The sequence below is a fragment of the Hemitrygon akajei genome, chromosome 11, assembly GCF_048418815.1.
Source record: "Hemitrygon akajei chromosome 11, sHemAka1.3, whole genome shotgun sequence".
NCBI classification, from domain to species: Eukaryota; Metazoa; Chordata; class Chondrichthyes; order Myliobatiformes; family Dasyatidae; genus Hemitrygon; species Hemitrygon akajei.
In genome coordinates, this window is record NC_133134.1 from 67,933,564 (window position 1) to 67,958,270 (window position 24,707).

Consider the following 24,707-nt stretch of genomic DNA (forward strand, 5'->3'; position numbering starts at 1 on the left):
ACCTGCCATTCGTCTGCCCATTTCCCCAGCTGATCCAGATCACTCTGCAAGCCATGATAGCCTTCCTCACTGATCTTGGTGTCATCTGTCTGCAAATTTGCTGATCTAGTTAATCTCATTATCATTCAAATTGTTGATATAGATGACAAAGAACAATAGACCCAGCATCGATTCCTGTGGCACTCCACTAGTCACAGGCCTCCAGTCAGAGAGGCAACCATCTATTACCACTCTCTGGCTTCTCCCACAAAGCCAATGTCCAATCCAATTTACTACCTCATCTGGAATGCCAAGTGACTGAACCTTCTTGACCAACGTCCCACACAGGACCTTGTCTGATACCTTGCTAAAGTCCATGTAGAAAACATCCACTGCTTTGTCTTCATCCATTCTCCTGGGTAATTTCCTTGAAAAACGCTTAAGATTGGTTTGATATGACCTACCACACACAAAGCCATGTTGACTGTCCTTAATCATTCAATGTGTATCCAAATACTTATAGATCTGGTCCCTTAGAACCTTTCTGAAACAGTGGAATAACATTGGCTATCCTCCAGTCCTCTTGTACCTCTCCTGTTGCTAAGGATGATTTAAATATCTCTGCTAGGGCCCCAGCAATTTCTGCATTTGCCACCCATAGGGTCTGAGGGAACACCTTGTCAAACCCTGGGGGTTTATCCCTCAGGACAGCAAACACCTCCTCCCCTGTGATTTGTATAGGGTTCATGAAGTTGAGAACTTTGCCTCACTTCTATAGACTGTGTCCATCTCCTGAATAAATATAGATGCAAACATTTTATTTAAGATCTTCCCCATCTCTTTTGGCTCCGCACATAGATTACCATTCTGATCTTGCTGAGGACCAGTTTTGTCCCTTGCAATCCTGTTGTTCTTAATATATCTGTAGAATTACTTCGGATTTTCCTTCACCTTGTCTGCTAAGTCAACCTGATGCCTTCTTTTAGCCCTCCTGATTTCTTTCTTAAGCATTCTCTTGCGTTTCTTGTACTCCATAAGTAACTCATTTGTTCCTACCTGCCTATACCTGCTCAGCACCTCCATTTTTTTCTTAGTCAGGGCTTCAATATCTCTTGAAAACCAAGGTTCCCTACACTTGTATTCTTTACCTTTTTTTCTGACAGGCAGATACAGGCTTTGTACTCTCAAAATTTCACCTTTGAAGGTCTCCCACTTACCAAATGCAGAAAACAGCCTGTTCCAATCCACACTTGCCAGATCCTTTCTGATACCATCAAAATTGGCTTTTCTCCAATTTAAAATCTCAACCCAAGGATCAGACCTATCTTACTGCATATTTACTTTGAAACTAATGTTACTGTGATCATTAGATGCAAAGTGTTTCTCTACACAAACTTCTGTCACCTGTCCTGTCTCATTCCCCAAAAGCAGATGAGTATGTGTACCCTGCTTTACAAATGTTCACTTTACGCCTCTTCGCTTTTACAAAAGACCTACATTAGTAGCCTATTTTCACATTACAAAGAGGATTTTTGCTTTTACGAAAATTTTTCCCATATAAGTTAATGTTTCTTCACTTTATGCCTTTTCAGCTTAAGAAAGGTTTCATAGGAACGCTCTACCTTTGTAAAGAGGGGGACACCTGTATCATACACTGTCTTGTTAGGACTTCTACATACCAATTAAGGGAACTTTCCTGAATATATTTGACAAACTGTGTAGTCCTTTTATAGTGTGGGAGTCCCAGTCAATATGTGGGAAGTTAAAAACACGTGCTATAACAGCATTGTTCTGACACATCTAAAACAATGGAACTCCGGAATACTGAGCTGCCAGCCCCGCCCTTCCTGCAACTATTGGCTAGAATATCATAATTCCAGGCATTGATCCATGGCCTGAGCTCATCCGCCTTTCCTACAATACTTGCTGCATTGAAATTTATGCAGCTCATCAAAAGCAATACATGAATAAACACTTGATTTCAATGCTTCAGCAAGAAATTGCTTTGGATTTTTAAACAAGAACTGGACTGGTAAAAAAGAAAGTATTTAGTCCTCCCTCAAACATACGCAGTTGATCACAGGTGTGTCATATGGTTAACCTGTATATAGTTGCTCCTGGCTTTTCCTGTAATAAAGAAGGGTGCTAGATGAGGAAATTAGCCAAGTTTTATGTTTTTGATTCAATCTGCAGTACACTCATTCCTTCAAAAGACTAGACTAAACCAAAAAGACCACACAGTCAATCACTTTATAGGAAGGTGTTTGCTGAACTAAAAGCAACAACTTCAACTATATGAAACAAATGATCTGTTGAAGGAACTCAGCACTAACCCATATCTTCCAGATCCTTTCTGATGCCATCAAATTTGTCCAATTGAGAATCTCTACCCTATAACCAGTCCTATCCTTCTCCATAACTATCTTGAAACTAATAGAACTATGATCACAAGATCCAAAGTGTTCTCCTACACACTTCATAGAAGATCTGGTATCTCTAGATGGGACCTCTACATACTGATTAAGGAAATTTTCCTGAGCACATTTGACAATCTCTATCCCATCCAGATCTTTTACAGTATGGGAGTCCCAGTCAATATGTGGAAAGTTAAAATCACTCACTATCACAACCTTATTTTTCTTGCAACTCTTTGTTATATCCTTGTCATCCCTTTTTTAAATCCTCAGTTCCATCCATATAGCTTCAATAGACAGGCCCTCCAGTCTGCCTTGACATTTTCCCCGACTAGTAATACCACCCCTCCCCCTTTAATACCTTCCCTTCTATCATGTCTAAAACAATGGAACCCCATAACATTAAGCTGCCAGTCCTGCCCCTCCTCCAACCAAGTCTCACTGATGGTTATAATTTCATAATTCCACCTCTTTTTCCATGGTGTAAACTCATCTGCCTTACCTAGAATACTCCTTGCATTGAAATAGATGCATGTCAGAATGTTAGTCCCACTTTCCAGTTCCAGCCTTTGTAGGTAAACTTACCAATTTCTTTCCCTACAGCAACTCCACTAGATTGGTTCTAGTCCCCTGCAACTTTAGCTTAAACCTCCCTCACCCACCCCTGGAGCAGTACTAGCAAACCTTCCTTTTTTAAAAAATAAATTTTTTATTAAATTTTTAAGAGAATTACATACAATGAATAGAATAATAGAGTAATGAAAATTAATATTAGCCCTCCCCCTCCCCTTAAACCTTCCCCCCTTAACATCCCTGTCTAAAAAAAAAGAAAAAAGAAAAAAAAAAGAAAGAAAGAAAGAAAGAAAGAAGAATTGCCTGGATATCGGAGGATCCCCACATGCACCATGGAGTTCAAAATAACTTTAGTATATATCTTTATTTTTTTTCCCCAAATAACTAATAATTTTATCTTCAAAGGACCTATATATTTAATCCTATCTTTTGTAGATAGGGGTGCCAAATTTTCAAAAATATATCATATTCATTTTGTAAATTATAAGTAATTTTTTCAAGTGGAATGCAGCTATATAGTTCATTATTCCAACGGTCCATAGTTAAGTATGAATCTGATTTCCAAGTAACTGCAATAGCTTTTTTGGCTACTGCCAATGTAATTTTTATAAATTTTTTCTGATATTTATTCAATTTAGGTTTTGGTATTATGCCTTCAATATCGTCTAATAAAAATAATGTTGGGCTATGTGGAAATTGTATTTCAATAATTTGTTCCAGTAAAAGTCTTAGATTTATCCAAAAAGGTTGAATTTTAAAACAAGACCAAGTAGAGTGTAAAAAAAGAACCAATTTCTTGATTACATCGGAAACATTGGTCAGATAAATTTGGGTTTAATCTATTTATTTTTTGTGGTGTAATATATAATTGATGTAAAAAATTGTATTGTACTAATCTAAGTCGGACATTTATTGTATTTGTCATACTATCAAGACATAGTCTTGACCAATTTTTTTCATCAATTTTAATATTCAAATCAGTTTCCCATTTTTGTCTTGACTTATGAATTCCTGGTTTAATTATCTGTTTTTGAATCAAATTATACATATAAGATGTAAATTTTTTAATTTTTCCTTTTTGGATTAAAGTTTCTATTTCATTAGGTTTTGGCATTAACATTGTTTGATCCAGTTTATCTCTTAAATAGGCCTTTAATTGAAAATAACAGAAAAGAGTGTTATTTGATATTATATATTTATTCTTTAATTGATCAAACGACATCAATATACCTCCTTCAAAACAGTCACCTATATATCTGATCCCTTTTTGAAACCAGTTATATAAATGTTGATTATCCATTGTAAAAGGAATGTCTATTTTGAATTAGGGTTCTCTTTGCTAATAAAGATTTCTTTATCTCATCATCCACATTTACCTTATTCCATAAATCAATCAAATGTTTTAATATAAGAGATTCTTTCTTTTCCCGTATCCATTTGGATTCCCATTTATATATAAAATCTTCTGGTATATTTTCTCCTATCTTATCTAACTCTATTCTAATCCTTGCCAGTTTTTCTTCATCAAAAAAAGATGCAATAAATCTAAGTTGATTTGCTTTATAATAATTCTTAAAATTTGGGAGTTGTAACCCTCTAGCAAACCTTCCTGCAAGAGTATTAACCCCCCCACCCCCACCTTCAATTCAGTTGTAAACCATCCTGTTTGTACAAGCTCCACCTTCTCTGGAAGAGAGCCCAATGGTCCAAAGATCTGAAGCCCTCCCTTCTGCACCATCTCCTTAGCAACGTGTAAAGCTATATTATTGTCTTTATTTCTAGACTCAGTAGCACATGGTACGAGTAGCATTCCTGAAATCACCATCCAGGAGGTCCTGTCCTTTTTACCACCTAACTTCCCAAACTCATTTTGCAGGACCTTGTCACCCTTCCTTCTGCCTACTCACTGGTATCGACGTGGACCACAACCACTAGCTGCTCACCCTCTCCTTAAGAATGCTATGTACTCAATCTGAAACGTCCTTGACCCTGGCTGTTGGGAGGCAACATAGCATCCGAGAATCTCGTTCTAGTACACAGAACCTATTGTCTGTTCCCCTAACCATTGAATCCCAAATCACTACAGGTCACCTTTTGTCCCTCTTCCCTTGAGTCATAAGCAACAGTTTGCTAGGCTTTCATGTGCTAGATTGTCTTCCCCAATGGTAGCAAAAACAATATACTTGTTATTGAAGTGAATGGCCACAGGGGTACCCTGTACTGACTGCCTATCTCCTTTCCCTCTCCTGATGGTCACCCAGTAATCTTTCTTGTGCACCTTAGTTGTAGCTACCTCCCTTTATCTCTTGTCAATAAACCTCTCAGCCTTCCAAATGATATGGAGTTGATCCATCTACAACTCCATTTCCCTGACGTGGTCTGTAAAAAGCTGCAGCTAGATGCACTTCTTGCAGGTGTAGTCATCAGAGATACTGGAGACCTCTCTGTCTTCTTGCATTCTGCAAGAGGAGCATTCTACTGTCTTGATTGTCATTCCCATTGTCCTAATTGTGCAATAAGAAAGAAATAAAGAAATCAGAATCTTGCCTTAACCAAAGCCTCTTCTCATAAAAGCCTCAGCTCCCCACTCTAACACTGGCCCACTCATACAATGGCTGCATTGCTTAAACCTCACTTTCTATTGGCTCTTGCCATATGCCTTATTACCCAACAATCTCAAGCTCCACTGAAAGTCCCGTTTCCTTTTAAAATCTTGTGCTCACTCATCACAAGCAATGTTTCACACGATTTCAAGTTCCTTACTTGAATATTTACAAAGTTGACTTAAACCACACATTAAGGTGAGTTTTACCTTGCCTGGAAGCAATGCTGATCGGTTACAACTATAGGACATTATTGTTGGTTAGAGAACCAAAGTGATGAATGGAGTTAATCAACCAAAGATAATTGAACAACTTTTAGGGGCTTAATGGCTATCTCTGTAGCCCAATATGTTTGCACGCTCAATAAGTTAAACCATTCGTAGGTTGTAAGTGTGAGAATCGTTCTGGGACAGCATTCAAAAAGTTACTCTGTAGTTGACCTGAAATTTACTTGTGATGTAAGGACGAAGCCAAGTGTTTCCAGCATCAAGTATTAAATGTTCCATTTCCAAGCATTAATATCTTAACAAACAAGCTTCTCTCTAGAAAATGTAACATCTGAGATTAAAGAAGTTCATTTACTGTGAATACCTGCTGGGTGGGGAATTCTATAGGCTAATCTTTGAAGTGAACCTGAAGCTTCTTGGGTCTGAACACCTAATCCCTCTGATTGTCTCCAGGCAATTTATATGATTCAGGCCTGTGCACGGAGGCACTTAGCATGGCAGATGTTCAAGGGCCTGCAATCTATAAATCTGAAGCAGATGCCTGGAGCCTCCCCTTAGCAATATAAGGTAGTTAACTCCAGTTGAGAATTTCCATAATCTTCTTATCTTAACCAGCCTCATTAGAGTGACAAGAATGTTACCACGATCATTGTTACAGAAATAAAATATAATCAAAGCTAGAGATCAGAAATATAAGCAAAATATACTTGAAATACTGAGCAGATCAAGAAGCATCCACGAAAAGAATAGCAGAGTTAACATTACAATTCAGTGATAGGTCATTAGAACATCAGTGACTTGTTCTGATGAATGATTATTGCCATGACTTGTTACCTGTTTTTGACATATGTTCCATGATCTATTGAGCATTTTCCAGTATTTCTGTTTGTATCTCATTTTTAAAGATATCATTAGTACCAAGTCTAAAAAATTGCTAAACACCATGTTTCAGTTAAATTCAACGTAATTTGCAAGTTCTATTGTGGAGTAAATTTAAGGTGTGAATGATTTCACATTGTCGAGCAGGGGTTTGCATGTTGGAATAGGTGATATTTCAGGAATAAAAGGCACGAGTTTCATGGTCATACCCCAAGAATTGGATATGGAAAGGCTGTTACTACTTGATAAGGACCATCATAATAAATTACTAATAAATCATATGATGAACTTAGAGGAAATAATTTTACCAAGCATATGGATGATAATGTGAACCTTGTTACCACATGAAAAGACTGGTAATTGGTTTATTATTGTCAAATGTACTATCATACAGTGAAAAACTTTGTTTTGCATGCTATCCATACAGATAATTTCAAAACATAATTATACAGAAAGGAAAAAGCAATAACAGAATGCAGAATATAGTTTTACAGATACAGTCACAGAGCATGTGCAGTGCACATAGACAATAAAGTCCAAGGGCTCCAGTGAGGTACATTATGAGATGAAGAGTTCATCTTTATTGTACATGAGGTCCATTCAAGAATCTCATAACAGAAGCTGCCCTTGAGCCCAGTGGTGCATTTTTTTAAGCTTTTGTATCTTCTGCTCGATTGGGGGTGGGGGGAAACAAGGGATGAAGAAGACAGAGTGATAAGTGGAAGGGGTCCTAGATTATGTTGGCTACTTTCATGAGGCAGCAGGTATGTTGATGGAGGCCATGGAGTGGAGGCTGTATTTCACAATGGACTGATCTGTGTCAACAACTCTTGCAGTTTTGGGCAGAGTAGTTGCTATTCTAAGCTGTGATGTAGCTGGGTAGGTTGAGACAGGAAACACTGAAGCATTTAAGGTAAATTTAGATTATCATGAGGCTACAAGGAGATAGTGAAAATGTTGTTAAATAAAATGCAGGTGGACTCAGGTTGGGGGAAATTCAGGTGAAGATGATGTTAAGCTTTAATCAGTTGTGCCCAAGGCTTCATTATTTTGCATTTCATACAATTGTGATCTGTATTGTGCATTACATCTTGTTTTCAGACACCTCGAGTTTCTTGCAGCAGCACTATTCAAAACCAAGTCCTGACAGGGAACGAAAGAAATGAGGCCATCTCCGTAATCCAGTCCTGCTTCAGAGCTCATCTTACTCGGACACAGTATCTCAAAGGAAGGTAAGACTGGGTAGATTATTGCAGAAGTACCTTTCATTCACTGTGTTATCTTATTTCTATTAGTTTCACTGCTGAGAAGCTCAAGAAAGATTTGTCTGGATTGAAAATGCAAGCTTGTGAGGGACCCCTTGCAGTACACCACACCTCCTACAACCTCCCCACGCCTGCACCCCAACACCCAACCACCCGGCAATCAAGAAAACCACTTTGCAGATTTATTAAACTGCTGCCCATTGGAGATCCTCAAGTCAAGTCAACTTTTATTGTCATTTCGACCATAACTGCTGGTACAGTGCATAGTAAAAATGAGATAATGTTTTTCAGGACCATGGTTTACATGACACAGTACAAAAAACTAGATTGAATTACGTAATAAAAAAAACAGAGAAAGCTATACTAGACTACACTGGACTGCATAAAGTGCACAAAAACAGTGCAGGCATTACAATAAATAATAAACAGGACAGTAGGGCAAGGTGTCAGTCCAGGCTTCGGGTACTGAGGAGTCTGATAGCTTGGGGGAAGGAACTGTTATATAGTCTGGTCGTGAGAGCCCGAATGCTTCAAAGCCTTTTCCCAGATGGCAGGAGGGAGAAAAGATTGTATGAGGGGTGCATGGGGTCCTTCATAATGCTGTTTCCTTTGCGGATGCAGCGTGTAGTGTAAATGTCCGTGATGGCAGGAAGAGAGACCCCGATGATCTTCTCAGCTGACCTCACTATCCGCTGCAGGGTCTTACGATCCGAGGTGGTGCAATTTCCGAACCAGGCAGTGATGCAGCTGCTCAGGATGCTCTCAATACAATTCCTGTAGAATGTGATGAGGATGGGGGGTGGGAGATGGACTTTCCTCAGCCTTTGCAAAAAGTAGAGACGCTGCTGGGCTTTCTTTGCTATGGAGCTGGTGTTGAGGGATCAGGTGAGATTCTCCGTCAGGCGAACACCAAGAAATTTGGTGCTCTTTACGATCTCTACCAAGGAGCCATCGATGTTCAGCGGGGAGTGGTCGCTCCGTGCCCTCCTGAAGTCAACAACCATCTCTTTTGTTTTGTTCACATTAAGAGACAGGTTGTTGGCTCTGCACCAGTCCATTAGCCGCTGCACCTCCTCTCTGTAAGCTGACTCGTCGTCCTTGCTGATGAGCCCCACCACGGTCGTGTCATCGGCGAACTTGATGATATGGTTCGTGCTGTGTGTTGCAGCACAATCGTGGGTCAGCAGAGTGAACAGCAGTGGACTGAGCACGCAACCCTGGGGAGCACCCGTGCTCAGTGTGATGGTGTTGGAGATGCTGTTCCCGATCCGGACTGACTGAGGTCTCCCGGTCAGGAAGTCTAGGATCCATTTGCAGAGGGAGGTGTTCAGGCCCAATAGGCTCAGCTTTCCAATCAGTTTCTGAGGGATGATTGTGTTGAGTGCTGAACTAAAGTCTATGAACAGCATCCGAACATATGTGTCTTTTCTATCCAGGTGGGTTAGGGCCAGGTGGAGGGTGGTGGCAATGGCGTCATCTGTTGAGCGGTTGGGATGGTACGCAAACTGCAGGGGGTCCAGTGAGGGGGGCAGCAGGGTCTTGATATGCCTCATGACGAGCCTCTCGAAACACTTCTTGATGATGGATGTAAGTGCAACGGGATGGTAGTCATTTAGGCAGGACACTGAAGACTTCTTCGGCACGGGGATGATGGTGGCGGCCTTGAAGCACGTTGGAATGGTGGCGCTGTTCAGGGAGATGTTGAAGATGTCAGTGAGAACATCTGCTAGCTGGTCTGCACATCCTCTGAGCACTCTACCAGGGATGTTGTCTGGTCCAGCAGCCTTCCGTGGGTTGACCCTGCACAGGGTTCTTCTCACGTCGGCCACGGAGAGACACAGCACCTGGTCATTCGTAGGAGGGGTGGACTTCCTCGCCGCCACATCATTTTCCGCCTCAAACCGGGCGTAGAAGTTATTCAGCGCATTTTGGAGGGAGGCATCACCTGCACAGTCAGGTGATGTTGTCTTGTAATTGGTGATGTCCTGGATGCCCTTCCACATGTGCTGCATGTCACTGCTGTCCTGGAAGTAACTGTGGATTCTCTGGGCATGTGCACGCTTTGCCCCTCTGATGGCTCTGGACAGTTTGGCCCTTGCTGTTGTTAGAGCTGCCTTGTCACCTGATCTGAAGGCGGAGTCATGGGACTTCAGCAGCACACGCACCTCTGCGGTCATCCATGGCTTCTGGTTGGCACGTATAGTGATGGTCTTAGACAGAGTAACATCACTGATGCTGTGTACTCCTTTAAGTTGGTAGAGTCACCATCGGTTGCAGCCTCCCTGAACATGTGCCAGTCAGTGTTCTCAAAGCAGTCTTGAAGAGCAGAGATGGCTCCTGCTGGCCAGGCTTTCACCTGTTTCTGAACTGGTCTGGGGTGTCTGACGAGCGGTCTGTATGCTGGGATTAGCATAACAGAAATGTGGTCTGAGTATCCGAGGTGGGGGCGGGGCTCTGCCCGGTACGCGTCGGGGATGTTTGTGTAAACCAGGTCCAATGCGTTCTCCCCCCTCGTTGCAAAGTCCACATACTGATGGAATTTGGGGAGCACTGACTTAAGGTTTGCGTGGTTAAAATCACTAGCGACAATAAACAGACCATCAGGGTGTGCGTTCTGCAGTTCGCTAATAGCCCCGTACAGTTCACAGAGCGCCTCCTTAGCATTAGCGCTGGGGGGAATGTAGACACCGAATATAAGGACAGAGGTGAATTCCCGTGGCAAATAAAATGGTCTGCATCGAGCTGCCACAAACTCCACTAACGATGAGCAGTGTCTGGAAACCAGCTCAGAGTTCTTACACCATTCCGTGTCGATGTAAACACAGACACCGCCACCGCGAGTCTTACCGGAGACAGCTGCATCTCTGTCCGAACAATCCTTTAACAGTCTACACACAAACCAGCAATTTTTTTTCAAATACTTTGGAGCCCAAATGGAAAATGGTATTTTTAGGCCTGTACCTGAATATTTCTGTTGTAAAACAGACAAATCTCCAGGACATATTATTGTTAGAAGACTAACAGGAATCAGGCAAATTTGTGAAATATTGTAGATAATTGTGGTGAAGTCATAAACTACTGGAAAGGAACTGGGTGATTCAAATGAAGAAACACAGAAGGCTAGATATAAAGTAGTGTCAAATCCACAACTACAGTCCTACTTCAGCAATGAACCATATAAAGAGTAAGCAATGATTACGATAACCTGATACCCAGCATTTAACATGAGCTTGCAAGGGAAAGATCCTACCTGACCAGCTCTTTTGAGCAATTGGCTGTTCAGAAAGTCCTTTGGTGCTGCATCTTTAGATCCAAAAGGCATTTGGTGAAGCTTTGACCTGTGAAGGTTCAAATAATTTGTAGTAGTGAATAAGGACCTGGCTGAGAGTAGGTGATGGCATTAGGATTTATAAATTTACAATGAATTGGGTACATATCAAAAACATATTTGTTATAATTAAAAGTATCAAGCCAAGAAGGGCAGTAAAGGCAAAACTTAGTTATTTAAAATAAACAAAACAGAAATGTCATTTTAAATTTAATTCAAAACTAAACATTATATTAAAGGAGCTAGAAAAGAGACAATTTCCAATTAGATACACTGGGGTGTATAGCCAAACATATTGATAGCTGCAAGTAAAATCAGTTGATTGAATTCGGCGGTGTCCAACTGAACTTCGAGTCCATTTAAGGCTCAACTGACATTGGAGCTTTGGTGATCATGTTCAAAAGCAGCTGAAACTTTGTTCCAAATGATAGAATAATTGATAAGTTGGTTTATTATTGTCAGTGAGTTAAAGTGAAAATCTTGTCTTACATATTGTTTGTACAGACCAATTCATTACAACAGCGCATTGAGGTAGTACGAGGTAAAACAATTGCAAGAATGCAGAATAAACTGTTATAGAGTTATACAGTGTAATACAGTTACAGAGAAAGCGCAACACAGTTAGACAGTAAGGTGCAGGGTCATAATGAAGTAGTCTGTGAGATCAAGAGTCCATTTTATCATACTTGAGGACTGTTCAATAACTGGGATAGAAGCCGCCCTTGAGCCTGGTGGATTGTGAAGCTAAAGATCCTTGGTCTTTTCGGACATGAGATGGGGCAAAGAACAATGATATCAGAGGTGCAAAAAATACACAGAAAGTTGATCTGTACTAAATTGTGGGAGCAGAACAGGAGATCACTTAAACTTATAAAAAAGATATGTAATTCAGAAATTCTTCTCGGCATTAGTTGATTGATGATTAGTTGATGAAGCTAGAAGTGCACTTAATGTAAGAAATAACTGTAATGAATGAACTTGAGACATTTCTTGGTTCTTACAAACTGAGATGGCTAAATAAAGCCTCATCCATGATTGTTTGGAGAGAGATAAGAACCTTTCTTTCCAATGTATTTGAACTGCAGTAGTAGGACTGATACACTCAGTAGCCACTTTACCTGTACTTAATAAAGTAGCATCTGAGTGTATGTTTGTGGCCTTCTGCTGCTGTGGCCCATACAGGCAATTAGAGTGTTGTGCATTCAGAGATGCTCTTCTGCACACCACTGTTGTGATACATGGTTATTTCAGTTACCGTTGCTTTCCTGTCAGCTTGAACCTGTCTGGCCATTCTCCTCTGGCCTCTCTCATTAACAAGGCATTTTTACCCACTGGATATTTTTTGTTTATTGCACCATTCTCTGTAAACTAGAGACTGTTGTGCATGAAAATCCCAGGGAGACCAGCAGTTTCTGAAATACTCAAATGACCCCGTCTTAGACCAGCAATCTTTACATGGTCAATGTCACTCAGATCACAGTCCTTCCCCATTCTTATGTTTGGTCTGAACAACAAATTAACCTCTTGAATATGCCTGCATGCTTTTATGCATTGAGTTGTTGCCAACTGATTGGCTGATTAGATAGTTGCATTAACAAGCAGGTGTACAGATGTACCTAATAAAGTGGTCACTCAGTGTACTATTGAACCAGTTAAACTTCTTTCTGCTTTTTCATTGCTGATGGACTTTTAGTGCATTGTCAATTGTAACAGATTATTTTTATTAATTGTGGATGGTCTAAAGGTAGTTACCATTAATTTTACCTTTGTCTTTCACAATGTTGTGCAAAGGAAGAACCTGTTTGCTGAAGACATCAGGGATAGCTCAGTTGCTGTGAGGAAATCTAGCGATGCCCAGCACCAGACAAAGTATTCAGGTAGGTATAAAAAAAACTCCTTTGTCAGAGGCTGGCAGACTTTCTTTTCCTAAAGTTAGATAGATTCATTGTGACTTAATAAAGTTACTTACCAGCTTACACTTAAAATAAACATGTTCTACCCCAAGTCCCATTCTTACAAGAGAAATAGATACAACCCCAATGTATACTTCTAGATTTAATTAGCGGATTACCAAGCATTCATTTCAAGATTGTTGAGGATTTGAGAAAATATAGTAACTGAGCAAAAAATAAATAATTATTGAAGTCACAAAGAAAGAACTTGCATCTTTAGCATTGCTCTGCTAATGGTTGCTTTGAGTGTAGTCAGTGCTGTTATTTGGACAAAAACAGCTGGTATTCTGCATAACCCATTGATCAAATACATGTTCTTTTGGGGCACTGGTTGAAAGAGAAGGTTCCAAAAGAACTCCATGTATCTCTTTGAGTAGTGACATCAGTGAAAGAGATAAACCAACGTTTCATCTGAAAGACAGCACCCACCACAAAGCAGCTCTTCTATAGTGTGAGCTTAGTTATTTGCCCAGCTGAGTAGTGTAGCCTGAACCCATGGCTGTCCACTTCCAAGGTGAGATTGCCATCAATTAACTTAAAATGACAATTGAAACCTCTTTATTTCTGTTCCTTTCCATTTTTCAAACCCGCACTGAGTTTCCCTAAGTAAGAGCCAGATAATTATTCACTCACTGAGCTCAATTCCTTGTGGTTGGAAAATTTCAAGAGAACACAATGGATGGAATCCTTCAGAGTCTAGACCACTGTGTATATGTCTGACAAAAAGATTTGGCAGAGTAGAGACAGAGAATGTGTTCTCACATGTGAGAGTTGAAAATTAGAGGCCATAATCAAAAATCCTAAATCCAATAAGGAATTAAAGACAAAAATTCTTTATTCCAAGTATGGTTAGAATTAGGAATACACCATCACAATAGTAATTGTGGTGAACGGCAAAGAGTCATCTAAGAAGGAAGCTAGATTAAGATGGTCGGGGTGTGGGGGTAGATAGGAAATTTGGAACCAGGGATGGATGAAGAGAGATAGGGGTAAGGTAATATACAGCACAAACATGAAGGTTGGCCCATTTGGACCATATGACTGTTCTGCTGTAAATTCTATATATTGTAATATAGGGTTCTGGAGGGATGATGAAAGTAGTGATGAAATAGAAGAGGATGTATTCCAGTATGAAGATCCAGAACATGCAGAATATTTGAAGAAGCTTAAAATCTCACCAAACAGTCCTTCATCAGGTAAGAATACTTGGATTCAGGTCATAGCTTTTTTTTTCCAATTCTTTATAAACTATTTGGTCCTCATTTTTTTGCCTCTTGTTTTGAATTAATTTGCATGCATTAATAAATTGCAACAGGGGTTTTCAAGATGGCAGTGCAGTGAAAGGTCTGCTTTGCTGAGCTCAGCACCACAGCACTGATAATTTCATATATAAGCCTATCCGTTTCAAACTTTTAAAATGCCCAATTGTCGGATTTAATAGCATGAACATTGATGGGGTTTTTTTTGAGCTGCTTCAACACCGTGCCATGGAAAGGTACTAAAAAGGCGGCCAAGCTGGACTGCACAGAGCGCTCGCCGGGGGCTGAGGAGCTCGCTGCTGCTAGCTCGGCTAACAGGTTGGACCCTGCTCTTCGTCAAGTAATTCAGGAAGTTACGGAGAACATGTCCAAAATGATGGACGAGAAGCTGGCTCCACTCTCTCTAACACTCCAAAACCACACATTGGAGCTTAAAAATCTTGTTACAAGAACAACTGAGGCCGACGGCTGAGTCTCCGCAGTTGAGACTGTAGCTGATCAGGCCCAAAGCCATCCGGGCACTGGAAAAGCAAGTTCAAAGCTGGTCTGACTATATTGATGATCTTGAGAACAGAAGTAGGAGGAAGAATATACGGATCATCGGTCTACCTGAAGGTACAGAAGGCAGCCGGCCAGCGAACTTTTTTGAGGGCTGGCTGCATAATTTCCTTGATTTGGAAATGCATTAAAGTGGAAAGAGCTCACCGTACGCTGGCTCTAAAACCGGGCCCAGGCTAACACCCTTGACCTGTCCTTGTCCGGTGCCATAATTTCGGTGATAAGCAAAGAGTGATGGATGCTTCGAGACACTCGGGACTGAAGCCCAGGCTTTAATATATGAGGGATCCAGGCTTATGTTTTTCCAAGATTTTTTGGCAGCCGTTATTCAGAAGCACAAGGAATTCGACCAGGTAAAGAAGCCGCTGAGAGAATCTGGAATCTAATACTTTATGCTATACCCAGCGGCACTGAAAATCACCTACAACGGGATCACCAAGATATTTTCTAACTCCCAAAACACTCCTAGATTTAGTTGTATCCTGCACAATTGGAAATATCGCTATTTCTGCCATGCAGCAGTATATTTAAATATTCAGCCCAAAGATAATTCAGCACGATCTAGACATTGGAGGCGGAACCCTTTTATTCCAAAAGATAATAAATTTATAGACTACTTTACTTCTGAATTCAAAACTTTCCTATCTATTAATTCCCAATCAGCTAGTAGTTCATCAATGTTCTGGGAAACCGCTAAGGCCTATGCAAGGGGATTAATTACCTCCTACTCTGCTAGTAAGAAGCGACAAGCTGCGGAACAGCAGCGCCTAGTGGAAGCAAGGCTTGCGGCAGCTGAAAAGGATTATATTAATAAACCTTCTGCAGCCAAGCTACAGTACATCACAGCCTTACACTGTACATTAAACTCTTTACTTACACAAACAGCCAAAAGAAAATTGACATTTGCTAAACAATGATTGTTTGAACATGGTGAAAAATCAGGTAGGTATTTGGCTTATTTAGCTAGAAAGAAAAATGCCTCTCAGACTATTGCTTCAATTAGGGATAGGACAGGAGCCCTCAATAGTAATTCTAAAATGATTAATGTTGTGTTTAAGAATTTTTATTCTAAACTGTATCAACCTGAGCAATGTAATGATGGACAATCTAGGATTGAGACCTTTTTCAGGAATTTAGATCTCCTAGGCATTTCTTCTGAACAAGAGTCCCTCCTCAATGTTCCATTACCTATCCATGAGATACAGGAAGCTGTGAGACAGCTCCAAAGTGGGAAGGCCCCTGGTCCTAATGGACTCACTAGTGAGTTCTATAACGAATTCACAGGGTTATTATCAGAGCCTGTGCTAAACATGTTCAATCATGCATTTAATTGTGGTCTCCTCCCACCATCATTGAGAGAAGCTAATATCTCCCTAATTCTTAAGAAGGGAAAGAACATTGAAGATTGTGCCTCCTACAGGCCTACTTCATTGTTAAATGTTGACTTTAAAATCTTATCTAAAACCTTAGTGTTGCGATTAGAAACTGTGTTACCTTTTATCATAAAAGAGGGTCAAACGGGTTTTGTAAAAGGCCGTAGATTATCGAACAATATCAGAAGATTACTTAATGTGATTCAGGCCCGTCAGCAACAGGCAGTGGACTTGGTGGTTTCCTTAGATGCAGAAAAGGCCTTTGATCGTGTCGAATGGCCATACCTTTTTTTCCACTTTAGAACAATTTGGTTTGGGCAATGATTTTATTAAGTGGGTGAATGTTCTTTATAATGACCCTTTGGCTGCGATTCTCACTAATGGTATTAGGTCAGATAATTTTAGTATTCTGAGGGGCAGCCAGCAGGGCTGCCCTTTATCAACACTACTTTTCACACTAATGATGTGAAACCCCTGTTTATCTGCTCCAGATATAGGACTAAAGTCACATAAAATCACATTGTATGCGGATGATGTTCTAATTTTGTTATCAAACCCTGCTATATCAGTGCACCACCTTATGCAATGCATCAATTCATTTAGCACCTTTTCAGGTTATAAAATCAACTTTACTAAATCAGAGGCTATGCCTTGAGGGAATCTGCAGCAGGTACCTGACACTCAGTGTTTTCCCCTTTAAATGGTCGCAGACAGGTTTTGTTTACTTAGGCATATCTATCGCACCTACGTTTGATCAATTGTTCAAAGCTAACTTTACACAGTTATTTGACAAAATCAAACAGGATCTTGTGCATTGGAGCACTTTTCCCATTTCTTAGCTTGGCCAAATATCCTTGCTCAAAATGAACATACTTCCTCGTCTGCCCTACCCAATATGAATGATTCCAATCATTTTTACCCAACAAATACTTAAAAAAAATAAATGGCTTGTTTGTTTTTTCATCTGGAACAAAAAATAACCCTGTATTAAAATAACGCACACAAAATGCTGGTGGAACGCAGTAGGCCAGGCAGCATCCATAGGAAGAAGTACAGTCGACATTTCGGCTGAAACGTCGGCTGTACTTCTTCCACCAGCATTTTGTGTGTGTTGCTTGAATTCTCAGTATCTGCAGATTTCCTTGTGTTTGCTCTGTATTAAAATTTCTTAAGTTACAGCTTCCCAGTAGTCTTGTGGAGAGGCTGAGCAGCTGGGAAGGGTCTGGGAGGAAGAGCTGGGAGTAGAAATTAGAGCTGAAACATGGGAAGACATCTGTGATAATGCAAAGAAGATTTCAGTTTGTAATAGAACTAAAGCATTGCAACTCAAAATTCTGCATAGAGCCCATCTGACTCCAGATCGTCTCTCAAAATTTAAAACGGCGGTTTCCCCAATGTGTTCTAGATGTAAAGTAAATACTGTAACTTTCACCCACTGTTTTTGGACTTGTTCCAAACTTCAGGCATACTGGAGTGATATTTTGGGTGAAATGGAAAAGATTCTGAAGATGGAGCTTGAACTGAACCCAGTGTCTTTTCTCTTAGGCTTACCCAGCAGTCATATTATTAATGCACATCAGAAAAAACTTTTTAACATCCTGACTTTTTCTGTGAGGAAGAACATTTTACTTTGTTGGATATCTGATAAGGCCCCTGGACTTTTTGGTTGGCATAAATTAATCATGGAATACATTCCTTTGGACTTATTGACATGTATGGTATACTCAAAAACAAATAGTTTTCATAAAACATGGCAGCCTTTTCTGCAGAATGTAGATATAAACCTGTCTGCTATACTAATAAGGGCTTTTGTATAGGATGTTGTGGTGACATCTTTATTTTGATGGAAATGTTCTAATAGCTGATATCTATGTAAATGAAGAAATGTAAATGTATCTGGAAATTGAAAGTTTTATGCTGAGCAAAAAAAATTAAATTAAAAAATTGCAACAAATTTTAAAATATGTATAAATAAAATTGGTAGGCAGAAAAAATTGTTGTTCCTTCAGACCTGTTTCTCACTAGGAGTCTTCACTCCATCTGCCACTTTCCATCCCCACATCTAAGGTATTTTCCTGGGAAATTAGGGGAAAAGGCCAATAAATTTAAAAGTTCTTAACATTCCCTTGCAATCCCCTACCTCTTCAACATCTAATGCGATTCAAATGCGTCTAGGAGGTCACCTACGGTGGTTATGAACCTAACATTCTGCATTATGGGATCTCAAACCATAGTCAATGTCTCATACAGCTCTAATCTAAAAGGAAAGACGCACCCACAACACCAAGTGGTAAAAATATTCCAAAGAAATCTCTGGGAAAGGAAGAACTGTCCAACATGTATTTTTCCATATTCATATGAATGCTTGGTATTCAGTAACAAAAGCAATTTTATTCTCTTCCAGTGAGATGCAACCAAAGCCTAACTCAGACATCAGGAGCAGTGGAATCCGACAATTCTGATGATGTCATTTTGTTTTAACTTCATCATCGCTGAAATGTCAAGACTACCTTTAAGAGATGGATTGTTCTGCTCCAGGAGTCTGCTAACAAAATGTATAGAGAGTTGATGGGGGAGTAGCCAAGGAACTGAATTTTGTTTGATAGATAATAATACCAAACTCATGGTGCTTAATAGAAAGGGCTAATTGTTAATGGTGCACTTAATACTGCTTTTACAAAAATTTACAATATGTGATAAATTGCTAGATATTCAGGGTCAAAAAGCAATTGCAGACATAGAGGTAAGTTTTCAAAAGATGACTGAGTACTGTCTACAAAATACACTTCAGCATTTCATCAGGCTTTTTCTGTATCTCTCACTTCTTTTACAGTCTAGAAGGAAGAGGGCAGCAGCCCACTATTAGCAAGGTTAAATATGGAAGGGATGTTTTCAATAGTGGAAGTGTCTAGGAACAGAGGGCATAGCCTCAGAATAGAAGGATGTCCCTTTAGAACAAAGATAAGGAAGATTTTCTTTAGCCAGAGGGTGGTGAATATGTGGAATTCATTTGGCAGAGAACTTGATGGGCCAAATTGCCTAATTTTGCTCCTACTTCTGGTTCCCTCCAGGTTCTGCACCATTCCTGCTTAGAAATATGTCAATATTTAATTGATTTTGGGTGAAAGTCCTGGAGCTCCATCTCCAACATCATTATGTTTTACCACAATACCACTTTTACTAGGTATTATTTAGCAGTAGAAGGCAACAGCCCACTACAATTTTTTTAATGGCCAATCAGATTGAAAGTTAATGCCTACAATACATACTGGAACAAAAAATAAAAACGATTCAATCAGAATCTATATAAGGTTTGACAGTAGATTTTTGACTTATTTTCTCTCTCTCCACGGGTGTTGCCAAGCCACTGAGTACTTTCAGAATTTTCTCATTTTACTTCAGATTTCCAACGTGTACATTATGTTGCTTTTTTACTGACCTATCCATCCTGGAAACTGCCTAATGCAATGTGAATTGGTCAGTTTCCTGGGCTTTTCACCCTTAGCATCTTACAGCATTACTTCAGTTTTTGAGGAGGGGCATTTCTGGGGAGCAACACAGCACTAAATGCTGCTGATTGATGCCTTGTACAAGCTCTTAGTGCAGATAGTATGGATTGAGTCAGAGTGGGTCTAACTCTAATGTTGAGGCTGGAGGCTCATGAATTATAATCCCAGTCCTTCTGGAATGATCTTTTGGTCAATAGTCGCTGAATGGATAATGGATTAGTTATAAAGCCATGGTTCAAATCTATCTCATTATCCCTCAATGGAATTTTACTCCATCTTTTACCCCCTAATGCTTAATTAAATTTTATGCTACAGCTTTATTTTTTTCAGCAATAACTCTGTTTAAAGCAAGAGATAGTGAATGAGAACAGCTGACATCTTAAAATTTGAATCATGCCTATGGAGGATGTGTGTCATTTCCACCTTGGGAAGCAATCCCCAGTTCACTGTTACCTATCATTTTAACTCTCCATCACCTTCCACTCTGACTTATCTTCTTGTGGCCTCTCTATTGACTTACTTGACTTACTGAGTTTTAGTAACAGCACATCTGGGCACATTCCAGCTCTTTTTGACTCAATGTTGAATTCTACAAATTCAGGTGACTTACTTTCTCTGTATTAGAATGAGCCAAGCTATTCATCTGTGTTATTGGCTCAGTTTTTTTTCTCTCTTCATCCGCAAAGCCCAGACTGCTAAGCATTTTCACCATTTCACAATTCCTATATTGCTTTGCGTTAGGGGCCACTCCCTAACTGCCCGCATGAATTTATAAGTCAGATTATCTCATTTACAGCATCTGCAGGTCAACTCTGACCTCACCCCATAACAAATATTCCCTTTGACCTCTCTGCAACTTAAAATTCTTATCTTGCCTCCTTCCCAGTTATGATGAGGTGTCTTCAACCTGATACCTTAACTGGTTCTCTTTCCACAGATGCTGCCTCATCTAAGTATTTCAAATATTTTCTGTTTTGATTTGGAAAGCAGTTAGCTGTATATATAAGAAAAGCCTGAGTGATTATTTACACTGTGAACTAGTTGTTTCTATTCTGGCCAACGTGTTATTATTATTTGAATAGTCCCTACAATCAACACCAGACTGAAATCTTTATATTCCGAAAAGTGGAATATGGGGAATGTGCTGAATTGATGTCTGTAATTTACAGCAGTGTATGTTTGTAGTTTCCAGGCACCACAGATTGGTGTATCACTCAATTATCACCATCCTGGCGGAGAACAGTGTTGTCATCACTATGCAGCTTTTCAATAGATCTTGAAGTTTGGTTCAGGATCTGCAATTTGACCAAACCATATAAAGCCAGAACAATATTTGAAAATGTTGCATCTGACTTTAATTATCTTGAGTTATATACCTGTCATCAGGAAAGCCATGCAGCTTTAACACTTAAGGCACAATGCGACCTAACATGTATCTGAATTATATATAAACCATACATTTTAGTTTTCTACATAGGATACAGGAATTTCAACAACAATGCCAGTTGGATTATAAGACTCAACATTCCAAAATGGGCACCTGTATAGTATTTAGAAAACAGTTTATATACTGTACATATTATTACATGGTAAATTGACCAATAACAATATCTGCCACCAAAATTGTTTCTTTAAAACAAAATGGTTACATTCCAGCTCACCATCCATTAACTGGGTCTTTATTGACAGATGTTGCCTGATCTGTTGAGTGTTTCTCTGATACCTTGTTGAGCATCGAATTCCAGACTGTACAATTGTGGGTGAAAGTGTTTTCCTTCTCTCGACCTTCATGGGCATTTTTTAAAAACTACCTGTCATGTGCTATCGTATGAAAAGCTCTCCTAAAATCTATATAAATATTACAAAACACTACTCTGAATAACCCTTCCTAATGTCTTAAATAGATTCTCATATTTGAGATTTTATTTCTTACTTCTGTACTTAAAGGCTTTTTTTTCTTATTCAATATGTCTTTTAAATCATTTATATGATATCAGTGGCTAGACTGGCATTTGGTACCCAGGTGTAATTTCCCATAGGAAAGTAATCTTGGGGTCTGAACTTCACAGTGCTGTCAGATGGAAAGATCCAGTGAAGATGTAAAGCACTTTCTCTCAAGTTGGGATATTGTATGACTTGGTGAAGAACACTGAGCTAGTTTACCCAGGTATCTGCTGCCCTCATCATTTCTAAGCCATGGAGTTTGAGAAATGCTATGAAGAAGTTTTGACAAGTTTCTGTTGTGCATCTTGTAGATGACATAATTCAGCCATATGCTGAACGAGTTTCCAAAAGAAAGGATTGCTTTATCATGGTTTATGCTTAGCTCCTTCAGTTGTAGCTGTAGCCATCTTGGCAAAGTGGACAGAATGTTATCACAATCCTGATTTGTGCCTTTCAACTGGTAGAGATAACGGTATTGTGGAAGAGCTATATATTGGTATTTAAAGTGGAATTTGCAGTGGCAAATTTGTTTTAGGAAACTGACATCATAGCTTTGAATAATGTGACCTATCTGAACATTTTGATAATGACCTCTTGCATTTTACATTGGAAGAAAGAATATTTATGATATTTTCTGAATCTTCTCATTCTTATATTTGTGATATGTTTTTATTATATTTTTGTAATATAAAATATATTTTAATTGATAATGTCAATAGAAATTCAAAATAAAATTTTCATGTTTTATAATTTTTTGTGCTGTTTTTTAAAAAAAATCTAAATATTTAGAACATATATTTAGCATGAACCTGAGTTAATTAACCTTTGACTACAGATATTCTTAAGCCATAGAAAGAGATACGATCCAGACTGGGAGATCTCATCAAGGTAATTAAAACAAAAAGACATACTTGCATTTATAGAGCACTTTTCATTACCTCTGAACATCCCAAAATGTCAGGAATTGCTAAAGCCTAAGAAGTAATTGTAATCACTTTTATTTAGGATTTTTTTTAGGTGTCTTCCTTCAACATTTTATTCAAAAGACATTTCTTTGTATATCAAAGACTATGAACTGGCAATTTGTTGCCGGTTAGAGGGCATGCTAAGCATAGCTAACATCACTTGGAAAATCAGCAGTTCCATTGTTTTTTGGACATTTAAGGTGCTTCGACATGATACACTGACGAACAATTCATATGTTGTACATTGTCAGAAAAAGTATGCTTAAATTATTTATACAGGTTTTTGGAAAAAAAGTCAAACATTTTATCCAGATATGATAAATCCTAGAAGAATCATTACAGACTAGAGTGTGTTTAGTGCAGTGTTTACTTGACAAACAAGCACCTGGCTTTTGAATATCCTAAGAATATAGTGCTTTGTAAAACTTATAATTTCCTATCTCTCCCTAAGACCAAAGAGAATGTTAGAAACAACATGAATTATTATCTGATTCAAATACTTTAGTAGGAAATGATAACTGTAGTTTGTGCAATCAGCCACTGAGCCATCTGCATCCTCATATTTTACATGATAAGGGTGGTGCAATTGGTAAATTGAATGCCTGGGATTATTTATGTGGGGACCATCTCACTGGTCTCCTGCTGATACCAACTGAAATAGGAAAAGGTACCTTTAATACTGATGAATGAGCTTTCCAGGCAGTGGTGGAACAATTGGACATCTTCCCAAAGGATGTCGGCATGTGGAGAGAATATTGATGGAAAGAATTACTTGGATTCACGATCTTATCTTGGTACACTGATACCAACTATATAAGCAGATGGTGAATAAGAAGATATGTAATGTTATTTTCATGAGTATTTGTTTATTAAATAAGTTTTGCTTCTGCAGTCTGTAAGGTATGGATGTTCAAATCTACTGTTACTATAACTTGCTGTGCAAGTTTTTGATTAGCAAATGCAGCACTTATTTCACCAAGTGCAGCTTACCTTGGGGGAGACAGTGTAGATGGTGTGTAATCTGTAACAGTCATTGATGATGAAGTTGAATAATTCTGTTTTGCAGGTCCTCAAATGATTTGGATTCACCCCAGATAGAAAACTTGTGTCTCCTCCATCTGTAACAAACACATATGCCAGTTTGCATTGAGTTTGATGTGACAAAAGGGGTGCAGAGAACTCAGCTTGATATCTCCTGTTCTGTCCTTATAACAGTATAACATGAGCAAGAGAAAAAGCAATGAAGAGGGTAATAAAGATCTGCATGAAACCTAACCTGAATTTGCTTTCTCATCATGTTTTTAATGCATTTAATTAATATGCTGGGTAACCCTTCCTAGCCTGCCCTTCCAAATTTTATTCTCTTGAAGAAAATAAATTTATTCCAACATAAAGAAATAAAGAATAACTAAAATCAATAAACACTGATGGGAAAAAGCAATGTTGTTGGATAAAATATCAATCGAGAAATAATGGAAGTTCATAATGAAGATAACATTAATCATGGGGGACTGTAATCTTAATACAGACTGGGTAGTCCTGATAGCAAGTTCATAGAAAGTACTCAACATATTTTCCCAACAATATTTATGAACCGATCAAGGAGTCAGTCTACATTAGATTCAGCCATGTATAATGAGACAAAATTAATTTAGAAAATGATCCTATACTATATGAAATAGAAACAAAAGAATGATTAGTCCCTCAATAAGATGATGGCTGATCATCTACTTCAGTGATACTTTCTTGTATGAACCCCATGTCCCTTCATTCCCTTAATATTTAATCATCAGAGTCCTGTCTTGAACTACGTTACTCAGCAACAGAGCTTCCAAAGAATCACACGTTCAATTTGAAAATGATAAAGTTATCCAAGATT

The 24,707-nt window shown here is 39.0% G+C and overlaps 1 protein-coding gene across 1 annotated transcript in view; it reads left to right on the top strand.

Moving 5' to 3' along the window:
- Positions 1-22,613, top strand: part of iqce (IQ motif containing E) — a 112,963-nt gene extending 90,350 nt beyond the window's left edge. Inside the window, exons 18-21 of the mRNA XM_073061010.1 lie at positions 7,777-7,907; positions 13,060-13,145; positions 14,297-14,416; positions 18,815-22,613. Of these exons, the coding sequence (XP_072917111.1) occupies positions 7,777-7,907; positions 13,060-13,145; positions 14,297-14,416; positions 18,815-18,891 (414 nt within the window). The 3' untranslated portion in view covers positions 18,892-22,613. The remainder of the gene's footprint in view (positions 1-7,776; positions 7,908-13,059; positions 13,146-14,296; positions 14,417-18,814) is intronic.
- The last annotated feature ends 2,094 nt before the right edge of the window (positions 22,614-24,707 follow it).